The sequence below is a fragment of the Crotalus tigris genome, unplaced genomic scaffold, assembly GCF_016545835.1.
Source record: "Crotalus tigris isolate CLP2741 ecotype Arizona unplaced genomic scaffold, ASM1654583v1 scf7180000019422.807890, whole genome shotgun sequence".
In the NCBI taxonomy this organism is placed as follows: domain Eukaryota; kingdom Metazoa; phylum Chordata; class Lepidosauria; order Squamata; family Viperidae; genus Crotalus; species Crotalus tigris.
In genome coordinates this window covers 352338-370570 of record NW_024097531.1, presented here as the reverse complement: position 1 = coordinate 370570, position 18233 = coordinate 352338, and the positions used below count along the sequence as shown (strand labels likewise).

Genomic DNA, 18233 nt, shown 5'->3' with positions numbered 1-18233 from the left:
CAACGCAGTCCGCCATTTTTTCCCCCTTTTCCTTAGCTGTGCTACTCCCTTTTATTCTGTTGGCTTTTGAAAGCCAATAGAATAGACTCTCTTGAATAGAGTCTAATTCTATTGGCTTTCAAAAGCCAATAGGAATTGTCCAGGCTATCTCTGCCCTGCTGAGCCCGCCAAAAGTCCCATTCTGCAAACGGTGCTGCACAGCTGCATTCTGAACCAGCTATATTGTCCAGATACTCTTCAAGGGTAGTCCCATGTAGAGTACAGTATGATGTAGGTACACTTTTAGGAATACTCACATTTTCCTAGATGCTTTTTCATATGTTCATAAGCTGCCTTCACTTGACCCAAGTTCAAAAAGTTTAAGCAAACAATTTTGCCAAATTCATATAGCCACCCCATGGAAGAAAGTGGCCATCTGAGGAAGTTCTTCTCTAAATCTCTTCAATGAACCTCATGGTTAGAAAAGAAGCAACTAATTTACTTTCATCAGCGCTTTGCTTGCTGTCAGTAATTAAATGCCACATAATTAGCTTCAGGGATATTATTATTGAACAGTCTTTTAAATTTAATGTATTGGTTTGTCTGCCTCTTTAAATGGAGTAGAAATTCACATTGCAGGAAACAATTTCAGGACAACAGTTTTTCTGTGATTTTCAGAGACTCTAAGCTTATATTCTGGAAAAGTTCAAACTGTACTTTAGAGATTTTTAAAGTAATGTTATTTCATTTGTTTTATTGTTATGGGGGAAGGATTGTGTTTGAGGAAAGATTGGCTAGAAAGTCATTCATAAAATAATAAATACATAATATGCATAGTTCAGAAGTTATAAATCCAGCAAAATGTTTGTTTTATATGGGACAAAGTCTGCTTCTATACATATATTGTATATCCTTATCTAAATCAGCTTGTAAAAACAGTGACTTAACTAAACCCTAGGGGCTGTTGGTGTGTCAGTTATTGAATTTGTGGAGGAAACAGAGGAGCCATCTGAATAGCCCACAAAATGAAACAAAACTCTGAGGGAGATAGCTAGTTTAGAAATAGGAAATATAAATAAAATAAACGAAAAACTGAATCAGCCAAATATTTGGGGCAGTAAATTGTTTAAATGTTGAGTGGCAGTCTTAAAACATAAATATTTGGCCTTCACAATCTTAAACAGAGATTGAATTACCTTCAAGGTCCCTTTCAACTCTGTTATTGTTAATTCTGATAAATTCCAAAGTTTACCAAAACATATAGCCACTGTAACACTATGTGGGCAACTAGAAAGAGCTTTTACTCTTGAGCACTATACTCAAACTCATGGTTAAGGCATACACAGGAACGCACAGTTCCCTAACACGAAAAATTAGTGTACTAACAACAAAGGTACTGAGACAAAGATGTATATTGACTTCCATTTTGTTTACTATGCATATTAATATAGCAATAGCACTTAGACTTATGTATCGCTTCATAGTGCTTCACAGCACTATGAGTGGTTTACAATGTTAGCATATTGCCTCCGACAATCTGGGTCCTCATTTTACTGATCTTAAAAGGATGGGAGATTGAGTCAACCTTGAGTCCCAAGCCCCATCAGGATTGAATTCTAGGCTCTGAGCAGACTTAGCCTGCAGTACTGCATTCTAACCACTGCACCACCAGGGTTCCTACTATCCCAAAGTTCCTTCGTTCTACCAATACACATATGCCAAAAGTTAAAAATATGTAAACATTCTGCTTCATACAGACAACATGGTATTGATGTAGGGATGATAAGACTACTGCACAGTTTAGTATATGCTGTGCATTCAATTACCCAAACATCAATAAGTCCAGACAGAGCTAAGGTAGTTGTTCTATACTTAGAACAACTGAAGTTCTATCTATACTTAGGACTTGTTTTTACAGAAACAAGTTCTTGGCCACAATTTAAGAGGAATTCTTTAAGAGCTATAGCCTGTGCCAACCTAAGGCAGTTCGTCAATCGTAACTAAATAATTCTCTAATTCCAATAATAAATATATGTAACTTCAAAATAGTTCCAATGGTCATATATGGCACAGAACTGTGGGGATATATAATTTCCCCCCTTATTGCAACAGATACAATCTACTATTTTGAAATGTATCTTAGGATGGATAAGTCTACACCACCCCCCAACAGTAAAGGCAAAGTTGGGTATACCTCTATACAAAGCCATTTAGTAATTAAAGTATTTAATTACTGGCTAATGTTCCTATCTATGGACCCAGTTAAGACTACCCAAACTGTGTTCTGAAGAGAGGCTCCATAACATATAACCTCACTCTTGGATTGCCCAATTTCAAATGTCATCTCACAATATGGATTTTCCATCCAATTCCCAATTCTATGAGATCTAAAGGCCAAGGAAGTTTTCAAACAGTCATTGATGTGGTTGCCCAAGATTATATTGCAGCACTTAAATATGTTAAGTCTTTGAAGTGGCTGGCTCAATACAAATCAGTGTGCCAATTAGAAAAACACTTAGCAACTTACATGTCTCAACATCTCAGAAGAGCTTTTTCTAAAGATTGATTCAACTAACTGGACTCCATGGTAAGACATGGAAAGTTTCATGGCATTCTGTTTGAAGGTAGACTTTGCATTTGTGCAGCACCAGCCACTGAAGATTTTGGACATACCGGTATCCTTTTTTACTGCAAATTATACTTCTGCAGAAAAGGCTGCTTACTTAGATTCTTACTTAGAAACTAAAAAATATTGGGAAACATAGGAGAAACGGTCTTACTTTTTGCAGGAAACAAACCTACATATGATTAATAAAACTGCGCTCTTTATTTCAAAGGCTATTTCGAAGAGGAGTGGATATTTAGATCAGATTGGGTTAATCATGGGGGTGATGGTTTATGATGAACATGTCCAATTTTCTTTATATCTATTTGTATACTTGTAATAGTTTTATATATTTGAGATGGTCAAATGACTTAATCAAGTTTCTAGTAACTATTACTGAACAGACGTAATTATCTTCAAAATCTCCTGATGAGTGTTCAGATCAACTAACATAGCAAAGAAATTGACTCCAATTCCCCACAATCGCTTCCAAGAAGCAAATATTCTCTACTATTACCAGATTTTTATAATGTCCACAATACTCAGCACCCAAAGACCTGATTCACACAAGCAAAAAGCTATAATGTAATTTAGTTTACATTTGAACCAAACAACTATATATCATGTCAACCCAACAACTATATATCATGATTTATAACTGAGTGAAAACTCCACCCCACAAGATTATTCAAAAGCCACAGTTAAATAATTGTGGCTTAGCATGACTGTGAGCAGAAGTTAAATGAAACACAAAACAATGAACAATGAAATGAAACATTCTGGGATAGAGCAAATCAAATGGTAAAACGTATTGCTAAAATGAGTGTATTACAATGGGAAAAGCAACATGGCCTGTCAGTCTCTAACAATGCATATGGCATCGCCATACAAAACACCTGGAGCAATAATTTTCGGTATAAATTTGCTAAGAAGAAAAAGTAAGATTTTGAAACTGCACAGAAAAAAAAGGGAAGCTACAAAGGACATTGGTAAGGTACTGCAAGAGATCCTGATTTCTGTCCAATATCATAGTGATTGGGAGGAAGACAGAATTGGGTCATTGCTGAGAATTAAAATAAAGCCAAACAAAGACAAAAAAGTTAAAGACACAGGCAACTGCTCATGTAAAGACTACTGTGAGTAGACCTGGATAAGATCTGTGTAGGTATATAGTCACCGATTCTCCCTTGGGGAAATACACTGATAAAGAGGTTTATCAGTGGTTAGAATGCAGTATTGCAGGCTAATTCTGCTGACTGCCAGGGGTTTGATCCTCACCTGCTCAAAGTTGACTTAGCCTTCCATCCTTCCAAGGTCAGTAAAATGAGGATCCAGATTGTTGGGGGCACTATTCTGACTCTGTAAACCACTTAGAGAGGGTTGTAAAATACTGTGAAGTGGTATATAAATCTAAGTGCTATTGCTATTACATAATAATAAAGGTAAACTTCTAAGCTAGTAATATCTCTAATTGACATTCTTGCCAAAATAGACAAGATTCAACTTACTATAATTTCTTTAAATGCTGAGAAAACTTGTGATGTGATTTCTTGAACACTTCAGAAGGAAATTTTAATTTACTTTGTCTTATATTTGTTTTGGTATAATTTATTAAGTCTATAAATAACGATGAATAGTATGTTCTCTCCCTGATTAAATTAATATCCAAATATCAGGGTATGTGATAAGAGTGATCCTTTTATGTTCTCTCCCTGATTAAATTAATATCCAAATATCAGGGTATGTGATAAGAGTGATCCTTTTCTCCCTCTTTTTTTTAGTCAGCTTTAGAAGTTTCTGCTGGATGATTAGAAATTCTAAAAACATTATTGAAATTAAAATGGTGGGGCAAAACATATAGGTTTAATCTCTACTAATAGTATTTCATGCAAGACTTCATTTTTCAACTAGATCCACCATTTGAGGTGTTTCTAAGTTTAAGGTGTTAATAAGAATCTTCTCTGCAAAAGTATACAGGATTTTTTAAAAATATCATTATGTTAAACTACTTCAATTAATTAACAAAACAAAAATATTACCTACATCTATTGTATTGCAATATAATACAATTTCAGAACTAAAAATCATGAGGATAACTTAAAAAGGGGGAAAATGAATCCCCGGAAAGAAATTGAAAACATTTGATTATATAAAATTGAAATATAAACACTCTTCATAACTATAAAGTGATTAAGATGAAAGATGATTAGGTAAATGAATCAACAATTATAGAATAATTCATACAATATTGAAGAAGTTCAGAATTCAACATTATTTCAAATGCTCCCTATCTATTTGCTTTCTTTGGGAGATATAAGCCAGGGAGAACCAAGCGTGCATGATTTCTCTTATGCCTCCATTCTTTTTCCACATCCCCAAAAGATGCTCTCAGACAGCAACGTCTCCATTTGTAGCACACTATTCCTGCTATCAGAAAGGGAAAGGGGGAAACTTCAAGCTTTCCATACAGCTTTTTTACCTCTAGAGGTGATGAGCCATTAAGTCCATCATCCGTGACTACCGCTACCTAAAAATTACTAGAGTTACAGTCCAACACATTCAGAGATATCAGGTTGGGAAACAAAGGTTTAAATAGACAATTATCATAAAATCATAGAGTTGGAAGGGTCTCAGCAGTAATTTAGTCTAATTTCCAGTGTTCAGTATTCACTAATGTTCAGTACAGTAGTGGGAAGAATAAGGTAGCAGAAATAGACTCGGGGGTAGTAGAAATAAAATCATGAGGCAGAAAATTTAACACAGTAAATGACGAACACTTTACGCAGCATTTTAAAAAATGATATCTCACTTGCAATTAAAAGTTATATATTAGAATTCCATTATGTATATATTAGAATTCTCAATCGGTGCAATCATATAACTTTCGGTGGTGTACAGAAAACAAAAAAAGTCCACAGTATAATAACGAATGCAATTCAGATACAGAAATTAAAACCAGCAACCTAATTACAGCAATAAACATTATTGTTCGCTGAACTAATTTAAAAAGCCCTTTAGAAAAGGGCGCGCTTAACTTGATTCTAGAAGGCCAGCAATATTCAGCTAATCACATTGCAGGGAAAGGTTGTTCCATAATATGGGGGCTATAGAAAGAAACAACTTTTGTTGGCCTTAACTCCACCCCACCCCGCTGATAAAAAGCAATGGAGAACTATGGGGATTTTGGTGCCAAGCCATATACAGCTTTACAAATTAAAAGCAGCACTGGAAACCTACTGGCAGCCAAAGCAAGGCTTGCAGTACAGGGATTATGTACTCATGGCATTTAGTGCAAGTTTCAAATGTTTTTGGGCAATCCATGTAAAGCACATTCAGGGCGATGATGAGAACCTACATTACTGTCCCTCCCACTGCATGTGGGAGGGACAGTAATGCAGAAAATCTCCCAAATCTTGGGCCTGGTCCCCCGGGGACAGAGACTGAGCAACATAGAACATTGCTGTTTTAAAAATATTTTTTATTAAATATTTTTTCCAAGCCATAAAAGGTATAAGAAGCAAAGGTATAAAAGAAAAAAAAAAAGAAGAAATAAAAAGAGAATGTGCAAAAAAAAAACAGAAAAAAAATGAATGACAAAAGTTAAGAAAAATAAGTGACTTCTAGCTTCTTTGCAATAGGAATTAACCAAATTAATATTAAAACGTTTCTTCGACCCCTTGTTTAGTTCTTTTTCAATCATCAAATTCATAAGTCATAGCTTTTCTCTATTTTCAGCAAAAATGCAAGATGGAACTGTATTGAATGAGCAGCAACTTCAATTTGCTTGGCTTCAGCGACAGCCTGTTCCTCCCCATTCAGGTTGCATGGATTTCAGCACTAAGGCGAAATGTCAACCACATCACTGGATGAGCCCAGGGTTATAATATAGAATAGAGTCACTTCAAATTAACAGATGGTCTTTTTCTAGTGGCTTCAGCTAAATGTTTAAAAGTTATGAGAAGAATATCAAACCCCACTGTGAAAGGTTCCTGGTCTCCCTTCACTTCTGAACACCACCAAAATCATCCGCTAGGAAGGAATGGAAGCACAGTACTACGAACCCTTGATTCCCAAAGATTGTTCAGGATGCCATGATCAATGGAATCGGTGGCAGCCGAGAGGGTTAAGAGGAGCAAAAGGGGTGAATTCCTTTGCCTAGATCCTGCCAGGCCTGAATCCCTCTTGAAAATGGTCCCATTAATCTGCCTTCTCAAGGATGCCCTGAAATTGCCTTCCTACCAGGACCTCAACAAGGAAAAACTTTTGGAGCTACACAAAAGTTATCTGATAGCACTGGATCAAATATATCTCTTTCAGGCTATGCTGATGACTTTTAGAATCACACACACACACACACACACACACACACACACACACACACACACACACGAAAGAAGTGATGAAATTCTGATCTGTACCCTTTCAAGTAAATCTACTCCGAACATTCTTCTGCCTGCTCCACTCTCTCCCCACAGATCAAAAGTGAGAAGCAATTCTTTTAAATGTACTTTGCGTTGGAAGCAGAAAACTGAAATAGAAGGAACAACGAATAGAACTAAATTGCTTACAAGATGGAAGTGACTGAAATATACTTCATTTTATGTTATGTTATAAAATCCAAAGTCCAACTAGAATTAGATTGTATGTTCACACAGAATTTAAATACTCAAGATAATAGAATTTCTCATTTCTTTACTATTAGCAAGTGTCATTCAGTTGAATAGGTGGTTCATTGTGTTAATGACGTCATATGTAACATAGGCAAAGATTCTTTAATATTGTTTAAAACAGAGCCAAATCATTGTTTATACAATTTATTAATCAACAGCTTTATAGAAAACAAAAAAATATTTACAGATTAACAGCCAAGCTGAAAAATGACATAGCCATTTTCAAATATATTCAGGTAGCATATGAAATCACAGCAAACCTCATAAAACATATAGAGAGAGCATCTCATTTTAAGCTTTCTTGACCAATTATGCTTTTGATGTTTACACATGCTGTCTTATAGTGTTCAACGGACACATAAAAATATTTTATATTTTTACAGTGATTTCACAGAGATGAAAAATCACACAGAACTGTTAACCAGCAGATTCCCATCAGTATTCCTTACAAACATGCACAAAAATAACAACACCACTTCAAACATGCAATTAAAGATTCAGCACTCACCATTAGCTGCATAATATGGGAATGTTCCTTCAAATAAACTTATATCTAGATGTTTGTATTAAGACTACCAAATTCTGAAATCAGCACATATTCCAGCAATGAAATCGATAAGCAAACATTCTGGTCATTTTCTACACCTTAATGGATTCTGAGGGAAGCCTTCACCTCTTTAGCTTGACTTTCCACTCCTTGATCACAAAGCAATTAAGAAACCTGTTTCAAAGCTCTCAACGCCCAATTATTATTATTACAAGACCAGACTCCTTTACCCGGCTGAGAGATATAATAACAGATGTGTAGGGAAACCAATGCTATTATGAAATTCTCAAGATTTAGACAAACAGGCATATGAAAACTAAGCTCAACACGTTTGAACTAAGGACTTAAGGGTGTACAGAATAAAACAAGTCTCAACAGTCCCTAAGCAAAGCATGATGTGAAACTTTTCATCTAGGAACTTTAAGATACTCCCAGTGAGTAATGGGCTAATTTGAATTATACACAGGCCTAGAAACTTGGACAGACCACTTAATTCCTTAGTTATAATATACTTGTCTATAGCAAAGCAGAGTTTCACAGGAGAAAGAAAGAAAAAGAAGCTAACTGTAGCAGAGTTAAAAATTTCTGCTTCAGTTTTACACAAAAGTCAATCAGATTGAGACAAGCTAACTGTGGTTGAAATGCTAGATGAAACATTAAATCATGATAGGCTATACATGTAAAGCAATATTTATATTAGCCGTGTTTACAAAGCACTTACACTATATCTACATTTTAAAAAACTTTGATTGGACAAAAAAAATACATGATAACTATGCAAAATGCAAGCACAAAATTTATGCATATATTGAAATCACATTTACCCTTTAAACAGAAGAATTTTCTTTTCTTACTAGTAAGTGAATGATTGCAAGAGAGTTTCTTTATTACTGGACAGTAAAGAAACACATTTTATACCACAAATTTATACCCACAAATTCCATGCACAATTTTGCTCCCAAAAGAAAGACTGCTTCTCTTAAGATTCTCATCCTTCTGATGAGTGCCAACACTTAAAGCAACTTCTATCATTGTAAAATTTAAACCTTTTTGAACAAAATTTGAATTCTGTGATCCTTCAAATTATTTTAACATCTTATACTTAAATCCTAAAGAAGATTATTTACTTAACTTGTTATTTATTTGATTTATAAATTGCTTTCTATCCAGATGGCAAAGACCTTAGGATTCTTAAAGGTTTTATTTAGTTTTCCGTTTTTTTACTGAACTAGCTTAAATCAATCCCAATAGTAAGTCAGTTACAAATATTTATAAACAAAGGAACTAGGACAAAACAATGCATATATAAATACTGCAGGAAAAAATAATTATGTAATTGGATTTCCTGGATAAGATCATACAGCACCAAAAAATATTATGTCCCTTTCTGGATTATGGGACCCATGTAAGTCTGAGCTAAATTCAAGGCCTGCTTTTTACATTTTCAAATAGTTTGAGGCCATATTACCTGAAATAGTTTCCTCCCTTTAATTATCAGGGACTCTACCTAGATGTCCTTCCTATGAAGTGACAGGCTTAAAACCACACAGTTATTTTCAAAGAGTGAAGTAAAAGTACAGTATGTAAATGAAGTTTGATTACTGAGACTAAGTAACTCCTCAACTTAATAACATGCACATTAGGATTGCAATTCCTATCATTAACTACTAAAAGGATTTATTATCAGGTATGATGAAAGTTGAATATGGAATTCTTAACAGATCAATAAGATTCTGAGTTGAGAAGTCATAGATTTTGTTTCCTGGCCTTCTAAACATATGCAAATATATACCAAAGAGAAATTGTAGCTTCTTAAAAAACTGATGTCATCAATGGAAAGGAGAACAGAGTAACAAAAAGGTTTCTAACAACACCAAATTGAATAGGGCTGGCAGAAATGTTATCCTTTGGATAAAGAGAGAATAAAGTCAAAATGCTTTGTCCTTAATGTTTTGCACAACTATGCAAATGTAATTGTACAGGCACAAGTGCTGGTGAAACAAGGCAATACTGTCATTTTAAGTGTAATGTTCTATATAGCAGCATGCATAAAATGAATGTAAACAGGTATACATTATCTCAACAATTAATTAGCACACTACTATAAGGAACATACGAGACCAATTTTTGAGCTAATGGTGTGTTTTAGACATTCTGGTTTTCTATAGAGAATGGCCAGTCCTCTTTAAATGAAGATTTGAAATGGTGACTGGTGGATTCTGTGGTTGAATTCCACATATCATAAAGTTGACAAGTTTAAAAAAACACTGTTCTATGTGCTAATCATTTCCTCATCTCTCACTTAAACCACATACATTTCTTGTTTTGCTTCCTCAAGATTTACATAGGCATAATTAACTATCAACTTGATATTTAATGGTGGCCACCATTAAGGATTCACTGGCCGCACCCAACCAATGTAATTGTTTGTCACTTATAAACAGAGCCTAAAGGTTTTAGGGACTATAAAAACACATGCTGCTGGGCTTGCCAGCAGTTCTGATTTAAGGAAAACTATATCAACATATAAAGGAATAGAGAAAAAGAGAAGACAAGTATGTTTAGCTGTTAATTAAAAAAGGGATGCAAGAGTTAGGGGGTAGGTAGGGGGAATGAAATTAGTTGAGATGGTTCTGGAAGCAAGTCAACACAGATGGTCTTCCTGTAAGATCTACTCACAATGATGAATATAAGTGGGGACATGTTTGCAACTTAAGGAACATTCTAAAGGTACAATCCTTAGTTTGACTATGATTAACTTGCCTATTATTCTTCAATTTAGGTGGACAAAGCTATTTCCTTTAATTCTTTCAAATATGGGACAAGTATCTATGGAGATTCTCAATCACCCAGGTCATGGTTATCCCAAAGGTGCTATTAAAAAGGCAAAGGGATTTTCTTGGGGTTTTTTTCTTTTTTCTTTTCCTTGATATGTTGTTCATAGTATGTTTAAGTGTGTGTCATGTATGTGTTTCACTTTGAGAGCGGGCAACTACCGTAAATGCCGGCGTATAAGGCGACTTCCACGAGTGCTGAAATCGGCGCCAAAGACGGGGGTCGTCTTATACGCCAAGTCGTCTTATACGCCGGAAATACTGGTAGTTTCCGGCGTATAAGACGACGTTCTAGGAATGCAGCCCGGCTATAAAGACGGGGGTCGTCTTATACGCGGGTCGCCTTGTACGCCGGCATTTACGGTAAATTTAATTTTTGATGTGTGCCATTGTGCCCACAGTATAAAAATGACAATAAAGATTATCTTATCTTATCTTAAACATCTTCAAGAAAAAAAGGAAGAAAGCCCAGTTGCCTTTTGAATAGCACCTTTGTAGGACAAGTAGAACATGGAAGAATAAAAGGCACTCCATTGTCCACATATTTCTAACTATAAATGTTCTCATAATGAAAATATGTTTCATATCTCTATGGACTGAAATACCTCCCTTTTTTTTATAGAACAGAAAACTGCAGACATCAAGAATGCATTTTGCACCCTGGATTAATATGAACCAGTTACCATGCAAGGGCCACACAAGCACAGACATTATTAAAATGGGAATTTCAAGGTAGGGGTTTTGTGTTAACATTTCCAAAACTGAAGGATACACACACAGGCTCAGATCAATTTATAGAATTTAGAAAAGATTAGGCTCAGTTTCCCATCTAAAAGAAGGACTGCTTACAACTAAGGCAAAACGTTACCTGTAAAACTGCCATTAATATTCACTGAGTGGTGGGCCATGTTTGCTCACTGGCAAATCCAGCACCTGATTATTAGGAGTCATGCAAATCAAGCATCAAGTCCAAGGCATGCAACCTGAAACAAAGAAAGAGAAATAATTATAACATTGTATTTTTTTAAAAAAATTCTTAATAACATCCCCCAAATATAGTCTGCCATCCTATAGTCAAACCTGAAAGATTATAAAGTAGAAACAAAGAACAGCAGGAGTTCCTTTATTTAAATATGCTACCATCATGCCATGGCAATTAACGTGATTCTTACAATGAAGCATGAGCTGGACCACCACATGCAGAAGTTTAGACTGTCTGCATAAACACTTACAATATCAGTATATCCTACGTGTCTTTTAGTGAACAGAAGCAAACCTGCACCAGACATGCTATGAATCTACTTATCTACTGTACTTAATTGCACATTATGTTTACCTATATTAAAGAATCTCATTAGGTTACCCACACACAGATCACACTATTAGCCACTGGTCTTCCTATAAATGATTGCAGAGGCTTGGTTTCCAAATATTGTGCTTAAGTATGTTAATGAGACTGCTACTTCTAGTAGCTTAAAACTAAACCTTAATTAACGTACTTCACACCATAATCATTGGTTTTTGTCAATTTCAAGTGACATATATCTTTCATTTGGTTGCTAACGCAAGAATATTTCTGGTTATTCACTTAAGAATTAACATACCTATAGGAGAATATTTATTTAGATCTTTTTCTTTAGTCTTGCCTTTATTTCTTTATAAGTAACTCAAGTGGCAAAAATACCTAATACTACTTCCTCCTCCTATTTTCCACATAACAACAAAGCCTATGAGTTGGGTTGGGTGAGAGAGAGTGACTGGCTCAAAATCATCCATCTAGTCCTGAGGCAAGACTAGAATTCCCAGCTTCCTGGTTTCTAGATCAGTACCTTAAACACTACAGAGCTCATTTACCATTCAACCATTTTACTGTTAACTATTATTAGTTAACAATAAATCCAGTCCATATTTTTCATTGGATACAAAACCAGCAAGTCACTGAGTGTATGGGAGGAAGCTTTAACTACACAAATTACATAGTTCTTTTAATCCATGCAACAATGAGAATTTTTAAAGGAAAGAAAATAATAAAACAAATACATAGCACAATAAAAGGAAACAAGTACAATTAAAGTTACAAAACTCATCATCTTATTCTTCCTTAGCACAATCTCTGGAATATTATTATACTAAAATGATACAGTATTTTACTTTTATTGGTTATTAACACTCATTAGAGCTTGTTATAACACTCAGTCTAGCAGAAAATAGATGAAACTGAATATCGATTAAATTATTAAAAAGAGCAGAACTGCCAAAATACAATCCATATTATTGTGAAGCAACACTGAGCTGTTATTCTAGAAATATATTCAGAAATATATGCATAATCAATCTTATATGCATAATATATGCAAAATCGATCTTATTAGAAACAGATGAGCTAAAAATGGAGTGATTTTAGGGCAATCCTTTAGGCTTTGTATCCTTATCAATCTTGAGTTTTAATTGAGTCACACTTTGAAATTACAGGGTTCTGGAAGACTTCTAGGCAAATGCAAGAACAGGTAAGGGCTGTTCCAGAGAAATGCTATGGATATAATTTACTTGGACTTCAGTAAGGCATTTGATAAAGTAGACCACAAACCTCCTATTTGATAAGATAGAAAAAGGCAAGACAGCATCACCACCAGATGGATTTATAATTGGCTGACCAACCACATTCAATGTGTAGTCTTAATGGAACTGCATCTACGTGGAGGGAAGTATACAGTGGGGTACCCCAATGCTCTGTCTTCAGCCAAGTATTCTTCAATATCTTCATCGATGATTTAGACCAGGGGATAGAAGGGTGTCAAATTTACAGATGACATGAAACTGGAACGAATAGCCAACACTCCAGAAGATAGGCTCAAGATACAGAAGTATCCTAACAAATTTGAACACTGTGCTCTATCTAACAAAATGAAATTCAATGGTGATAAAAGTAAGGTTCTACATTTATGGAAGGAAAACCAAATGCACAGGTATAGAATAGGTGGTATCTGATTCAATAGTAGTAACTGCGAGGGGGAACTTGGGAATCCTAGTGGAGAATAGCCAATTCCTAAAACCATGTTTTAGCCTCCAGTTCCCCTAATCATCTTTGTTGCTTTTCTCTGCAGTCTTTTTAGAGTCTCAACTTCTTTTTTTTACAGTATGGTAACCAAAACTGGATGTAATATTCCAAGTTTGGTCTTACCAAGGCATTATAAAGTACTATTAATACTTCATGTGATTTTGATTCTATGCTTTTGTTAATGCAGCTTAGGACTGCGTTGGCTTTTTTGGCTGCTGCAGCTCACCGCTGGTTCATATTTAAGTGATTCTAGTTTAATGAAAAACAAGACCGGGGTGATATCATAGCAGTGCTCCAATATCTGGGGTTGCCATGAATAAAAGGGGTGTCAAACCTACTCTCCAAAGTACTTGACGGCAGAACAAAAAGCAATGGATGGAAACTAATCAAGGAGAGAACCAACCTAGAACTAGAACAAAGGAGAAATTTCCTGACAGTTACAACAATTAATCAATGGAATGACTTGCCTTCAGAAGTGGTGGATACTGCAACACTGGAGGTTTTTAAAAAGAGATTGGACAAACATTTGTCTGAAATGGTATAGGATTTCCTGCTTGAACAGAGGGATGGACTAGATTAGAAGACCTCCAAGGTCCCTTCTAACCCTTTTATTTTGTTAAAATAGTTTATTTAAATTTAAGATTGGTAAAATAGTTCAAATTTAAGTTTGTTAAGTCAGTGTTTCTCAACCTTGACCATTTTAAGGCATGTGGACTTCAACTCCTAGAATTCCACAGCCAGCATTGCTGGCTGTGGAATTCTGAGAGTTGAAGTCCACATGCCTTAAAATGGTCAAGGTTGAGAAACACTGGGTTAAGTGCTGTTCAATCATGGGCAAGAACTTGGAATTTCTCTGAAACTTTTCACTGTGAAATGGACAAAATACAATTTATTTATTTTTATTTATGTCAAGATTTATAACGCTGCCCATTTGACTCTGGGTACAACCAAAACAGATAATAAATTTAAAAACAACACATAAAATAATCAGACAATATATAAACACAAAAGATAAAATATAAAATGGCTACTAAGCACATGGCAAAACAACCATAGAGCAGACTCCCCATTCAGTCAAGTCCCCAATGCCAGGGGTAAAAGCCAGGTCTTAAGGGCTTTCCTAAAGGTAAGGACAATTGTTTAAACTAAAGAATCTCACAACCCAAGTTTTTACTGTTTGTTGATTACATAGCACATTTCACAATGGCATAAATGTGTGTATGCACTCCTATGCTTATTCATGTTCTGATATGAATAACAATTTTTAATAAAGTGTCCCATATCAAAATGGGATGCTACATGTCAGAGGCTGCCTTTATATCAGGATGATCTCAGCTTAATTATAATATATAAGAGGTCCATGCTGCTCTCTGCCCTTGGTTGTTTTCTTGCAGACATTTCATTACGCAAACTAGATAACACTATCAATGCACTGATGCCTACATCGGGAACACTGATGATGTTACCTAGTTGGGTAATGAAACCTCTGCAAGAAAACAGCGAAACACAGAGAGCACCAAGGACCCCTTATTTCAATCCTGAGCTACAAATATTCTCCTTTATCAGTATAATATGCTGATATCTATGCAATAATTGGCTGAAGCTATAAGTAAAATCTCACTATAGTAGACAACCCCCCCAGTAGATTTATTTCAAGAGTTAGACTTCTTGTCAAGTCTGTTATCTCAACGATTCGATAATTCAATAACACTGAAAAAAGCAATAGGCATCATTAAGAACCTATCTTTTAACAGTTTCATTGCACTACCTAGACCAGTGGTTCTCAACCTTCCTAATGCCGCGACCCTTTAATACAGTTCCTCATGTTGTGGTGACCCCCAATCATAAAATTATTTTTGTTGCTACTTCATAACTGTAATTTTGCTACTGTTATGAATCGTAATGTAAATATCTGATATGCAGGATGTATTTTCATTGTTACAAATTGAACATAATTCTATTCTATTCTATTCTATTCTATTCTATTCTATTCTATTCCATATTGTCTATTCTATTCTCTCTTCCATATTGTCTATTCTATTCTATTCTATTCTATTCTATTCTGTTCTGTTCTGTTCTGTTCTGTTCTGGTCTATATTCTATTCTATTCTATTCTATTCTATTCTATTCTATTCTATTCTATTCTATTCTATTCTATTCAACAATTTAGGATCGTCTTCTTCCTGGTTATTCAAAAAAGATTCAGTTATAAAAATAACAACTTTCCGTTCATTCTCTATATCTCCCAGCTTTGCATTTGGAGTGAAATGAATCCCAAACTGCCCTTAGTATATTTTATTATTTTATTTCAAAACCGTCAGAGAGGAGAGTAATTTCCCTAAGAACTGCCTGCCGTGGCACTCAAGGAGCTCCTGTCTCTCAGCCCCACCCCTTTCGAGGAGGAGAGTTTGGGTGGGGGGGAGCAGAAGGAAAGCGTTCTCTTCTCACGGAGGAAATTGGCCTCAGTGGCTCGCCGTACACGAAGTCTTAAGCAGTGTGAGAGTTGAAAGAGCGAGGGGTTCCCCTTTCCATCCCTGCTGCGGCGCTTGCAGCTTTGTGGGTTGGTACCTTCACGCTCGCGGGATTTGAAACGTCACAATGGCTCAGAATGTTCAGAGTGTTACATTGTCTCTCACGCTGCCCATCAGTTGCCACATTTGCCTGGGGGACCGTGCGGAGTGGAACGTGTCCGGTGCCAATGCCCCACTCCCTTGCAAAATGCGCGTGGGACGCAGGAAAAAGCTGCCTCGGTGGGGGAGAGGAGGAGAAGCACTTTTAATTCCACACGTTCTTTCTTTTTCTCCCCCCTTCACCCATTTCTTGCATGGCTTTGAATGGGTGATTATTTCTGAATTCTAGCGTTGTCCCTAGCTTTGGAAATGGCTCGCTGAAAACTTTATAAGTGGTGTGTCAAGCCCCTGGGCTTGACATGAACTGGAGGGGGACAGGGAAGGAGCAGCCAGTGGCCAGCCAACATCCGTATGCCGCCCCGGGGTGCCGCCTGACTTCCGCGGACCAGCTGGGAGTTGGCGAGGCCGCCATGCACCGCAGCCGCCTCCCTCCATTGACACGGATGCCGGGAAAGTTCCTACCGCCGGCTGGGCGTCAGAGGCATGCCAGCAGCATGCCAGAGGGACCGCCTCTTGCTTCAGCTGCCCCTCACTCTCACTGGACGCAGGAGGAGTCCCGAAAATCAGCTGGGCGTCGGTGGCAAGTCAGCCAGGCGCCGGAGGAACTGCCTCCCGCCACGGCCGCCTCTCCCTCTTGCTGGGCGCCGGGTGGAATCCCCGGAAGCCAGCTGAGCGGCGGAGACGACCGGCTGGATGTCGGGGGATCGTCTCTTGTCACCGCCGCCCCTCCTGTGTTGTCGATGGTCAGGGGAGGCTGCCAGTTGCCGGGGGGAACTATGGCCTCGTAGAAGAGTGTGGAGTCTCAGTTCCTAAGACCATCGGAAATAAGTGTTTTCTGATGGTCTTAGGCAACACCTGTGAAAGGATCGTTTAACCCCCAAAGGGATCGCGACCCACAAGTTGAGAACCGCTGACCTAGACAGTGTATTTTAAATCTGAAACAGTGCATAATTTGATAATAAAAACAACAATAAAAACTGCTTTCCTGGCAAAGAATGCCAGGTGCCACAGGAGGAAACCTTCCAAAGGTAACTGTGGTAACTGTTTGTCCCTATATCTGACACATATCAATTAACCCGTACAGTTATACTTTGTGAATTTGACATTTTCAGAACAAAATGACCCCTGAATGCAAATATCTACATCCACCAGCCATGCCATCTTGTCTAAATGGTTAAACAATTCGCAAGTCGCTGTGGAAAAGTCAAACAAACAACACCCCTCCCCCCAAATACACAGGAAAAACATACATTAATCCTTGGAAAGACCTAAACAACTGAGGCATTCATAGCACAACGGTTTCACTTGTCTAGGTTTTATTTGCTCCATTACTATAAATCAGCTTAAGAAAAGTGGCGTAGAACCGTGCTAAATAAATCTAAGTTTTTAATGCATCCTTTATTTATCTTGTGCATAAGACTGGTATTGTTAGGTATCAACTCATTTAGGGTCTTGCAGTTTTCCATTTAAACAATATTTCTTTAGGAACAAAATGTTGTTACACAAAACAACCAATTATATCACAAATGGATCTTAATTTTCTGCCCATCACTATGTGGGTTTCCTCGCCTGGATTTTGAATTATGGTATTCTAAAAGCTCTTTACAGGATATTTCACTCAATTTTATAAACAAAATATATTCTATATTCTCTATCTCTGTAGAAACATCACTATGTGTAATTCTTCATTCACATGTATGATTATTTAAAAAGTTTGGTAGTTTAAGCCTATTTCTATTAAATTAAACACAGTATGTGTGTGTGTGTGTGTGTGTATATATATATATATATATATATATATATATATATATATATATATATATATATATATAAAACCACTATGCTTTACCTTTAAGCTAAGATAGCTCAATCCCCCAAATCCCAATGTTTAAGTATTTGTTGTATCGGAT

The 18233-nt window shown here is 36.5% G+C and overlaps 1 protein-coding gene and 1 long non-coding RNA gene across 3 annotated transcripts in view; one reads left to right on the top strand and one right to left on the bottom strand.

Moving 5' to 3' along the window:
• The window catches only part of KANK1 (KN motif and ankyrin repeat domains 1), a 145732-nt gene that overhangs the window by 46225 nt on the left and 81274 nt on the right, over window positions 1-18233 (bottom strand). For both annotated transcript variants that reach the window (XM_039362299.1, XM_039362300.1), the window contains one exon: window positions 11504-11618. In XM_039362299.1, the coding sequence (XP_039218233.1) occupies window positions 11504-11543 (40 nt within the window). In that variant the 5' untranslated portion in view covers window positions 11544-11618. The remainder of the gene's footprint in view (window positions 1-11503; window positions 11619-18233) is intronic.
• Window positions 1-18233, top strand: part of LOC120316563 — a 43736-nt gene that overhangs the window by 5239 nt on the left and 20264 nt on the right. The window contains exons 2-3 of the long non-coding RNA XR_005558999.1: window positions 11258-11367; window positions 13108-13142. This is a non-coding gene — a long non-coding RNA (uncharacterized LOC120316563). The remainder of the gene's footprint in view (window positions 1-11257; window positions 11368-13107; window positions 13143-18233) is intronic.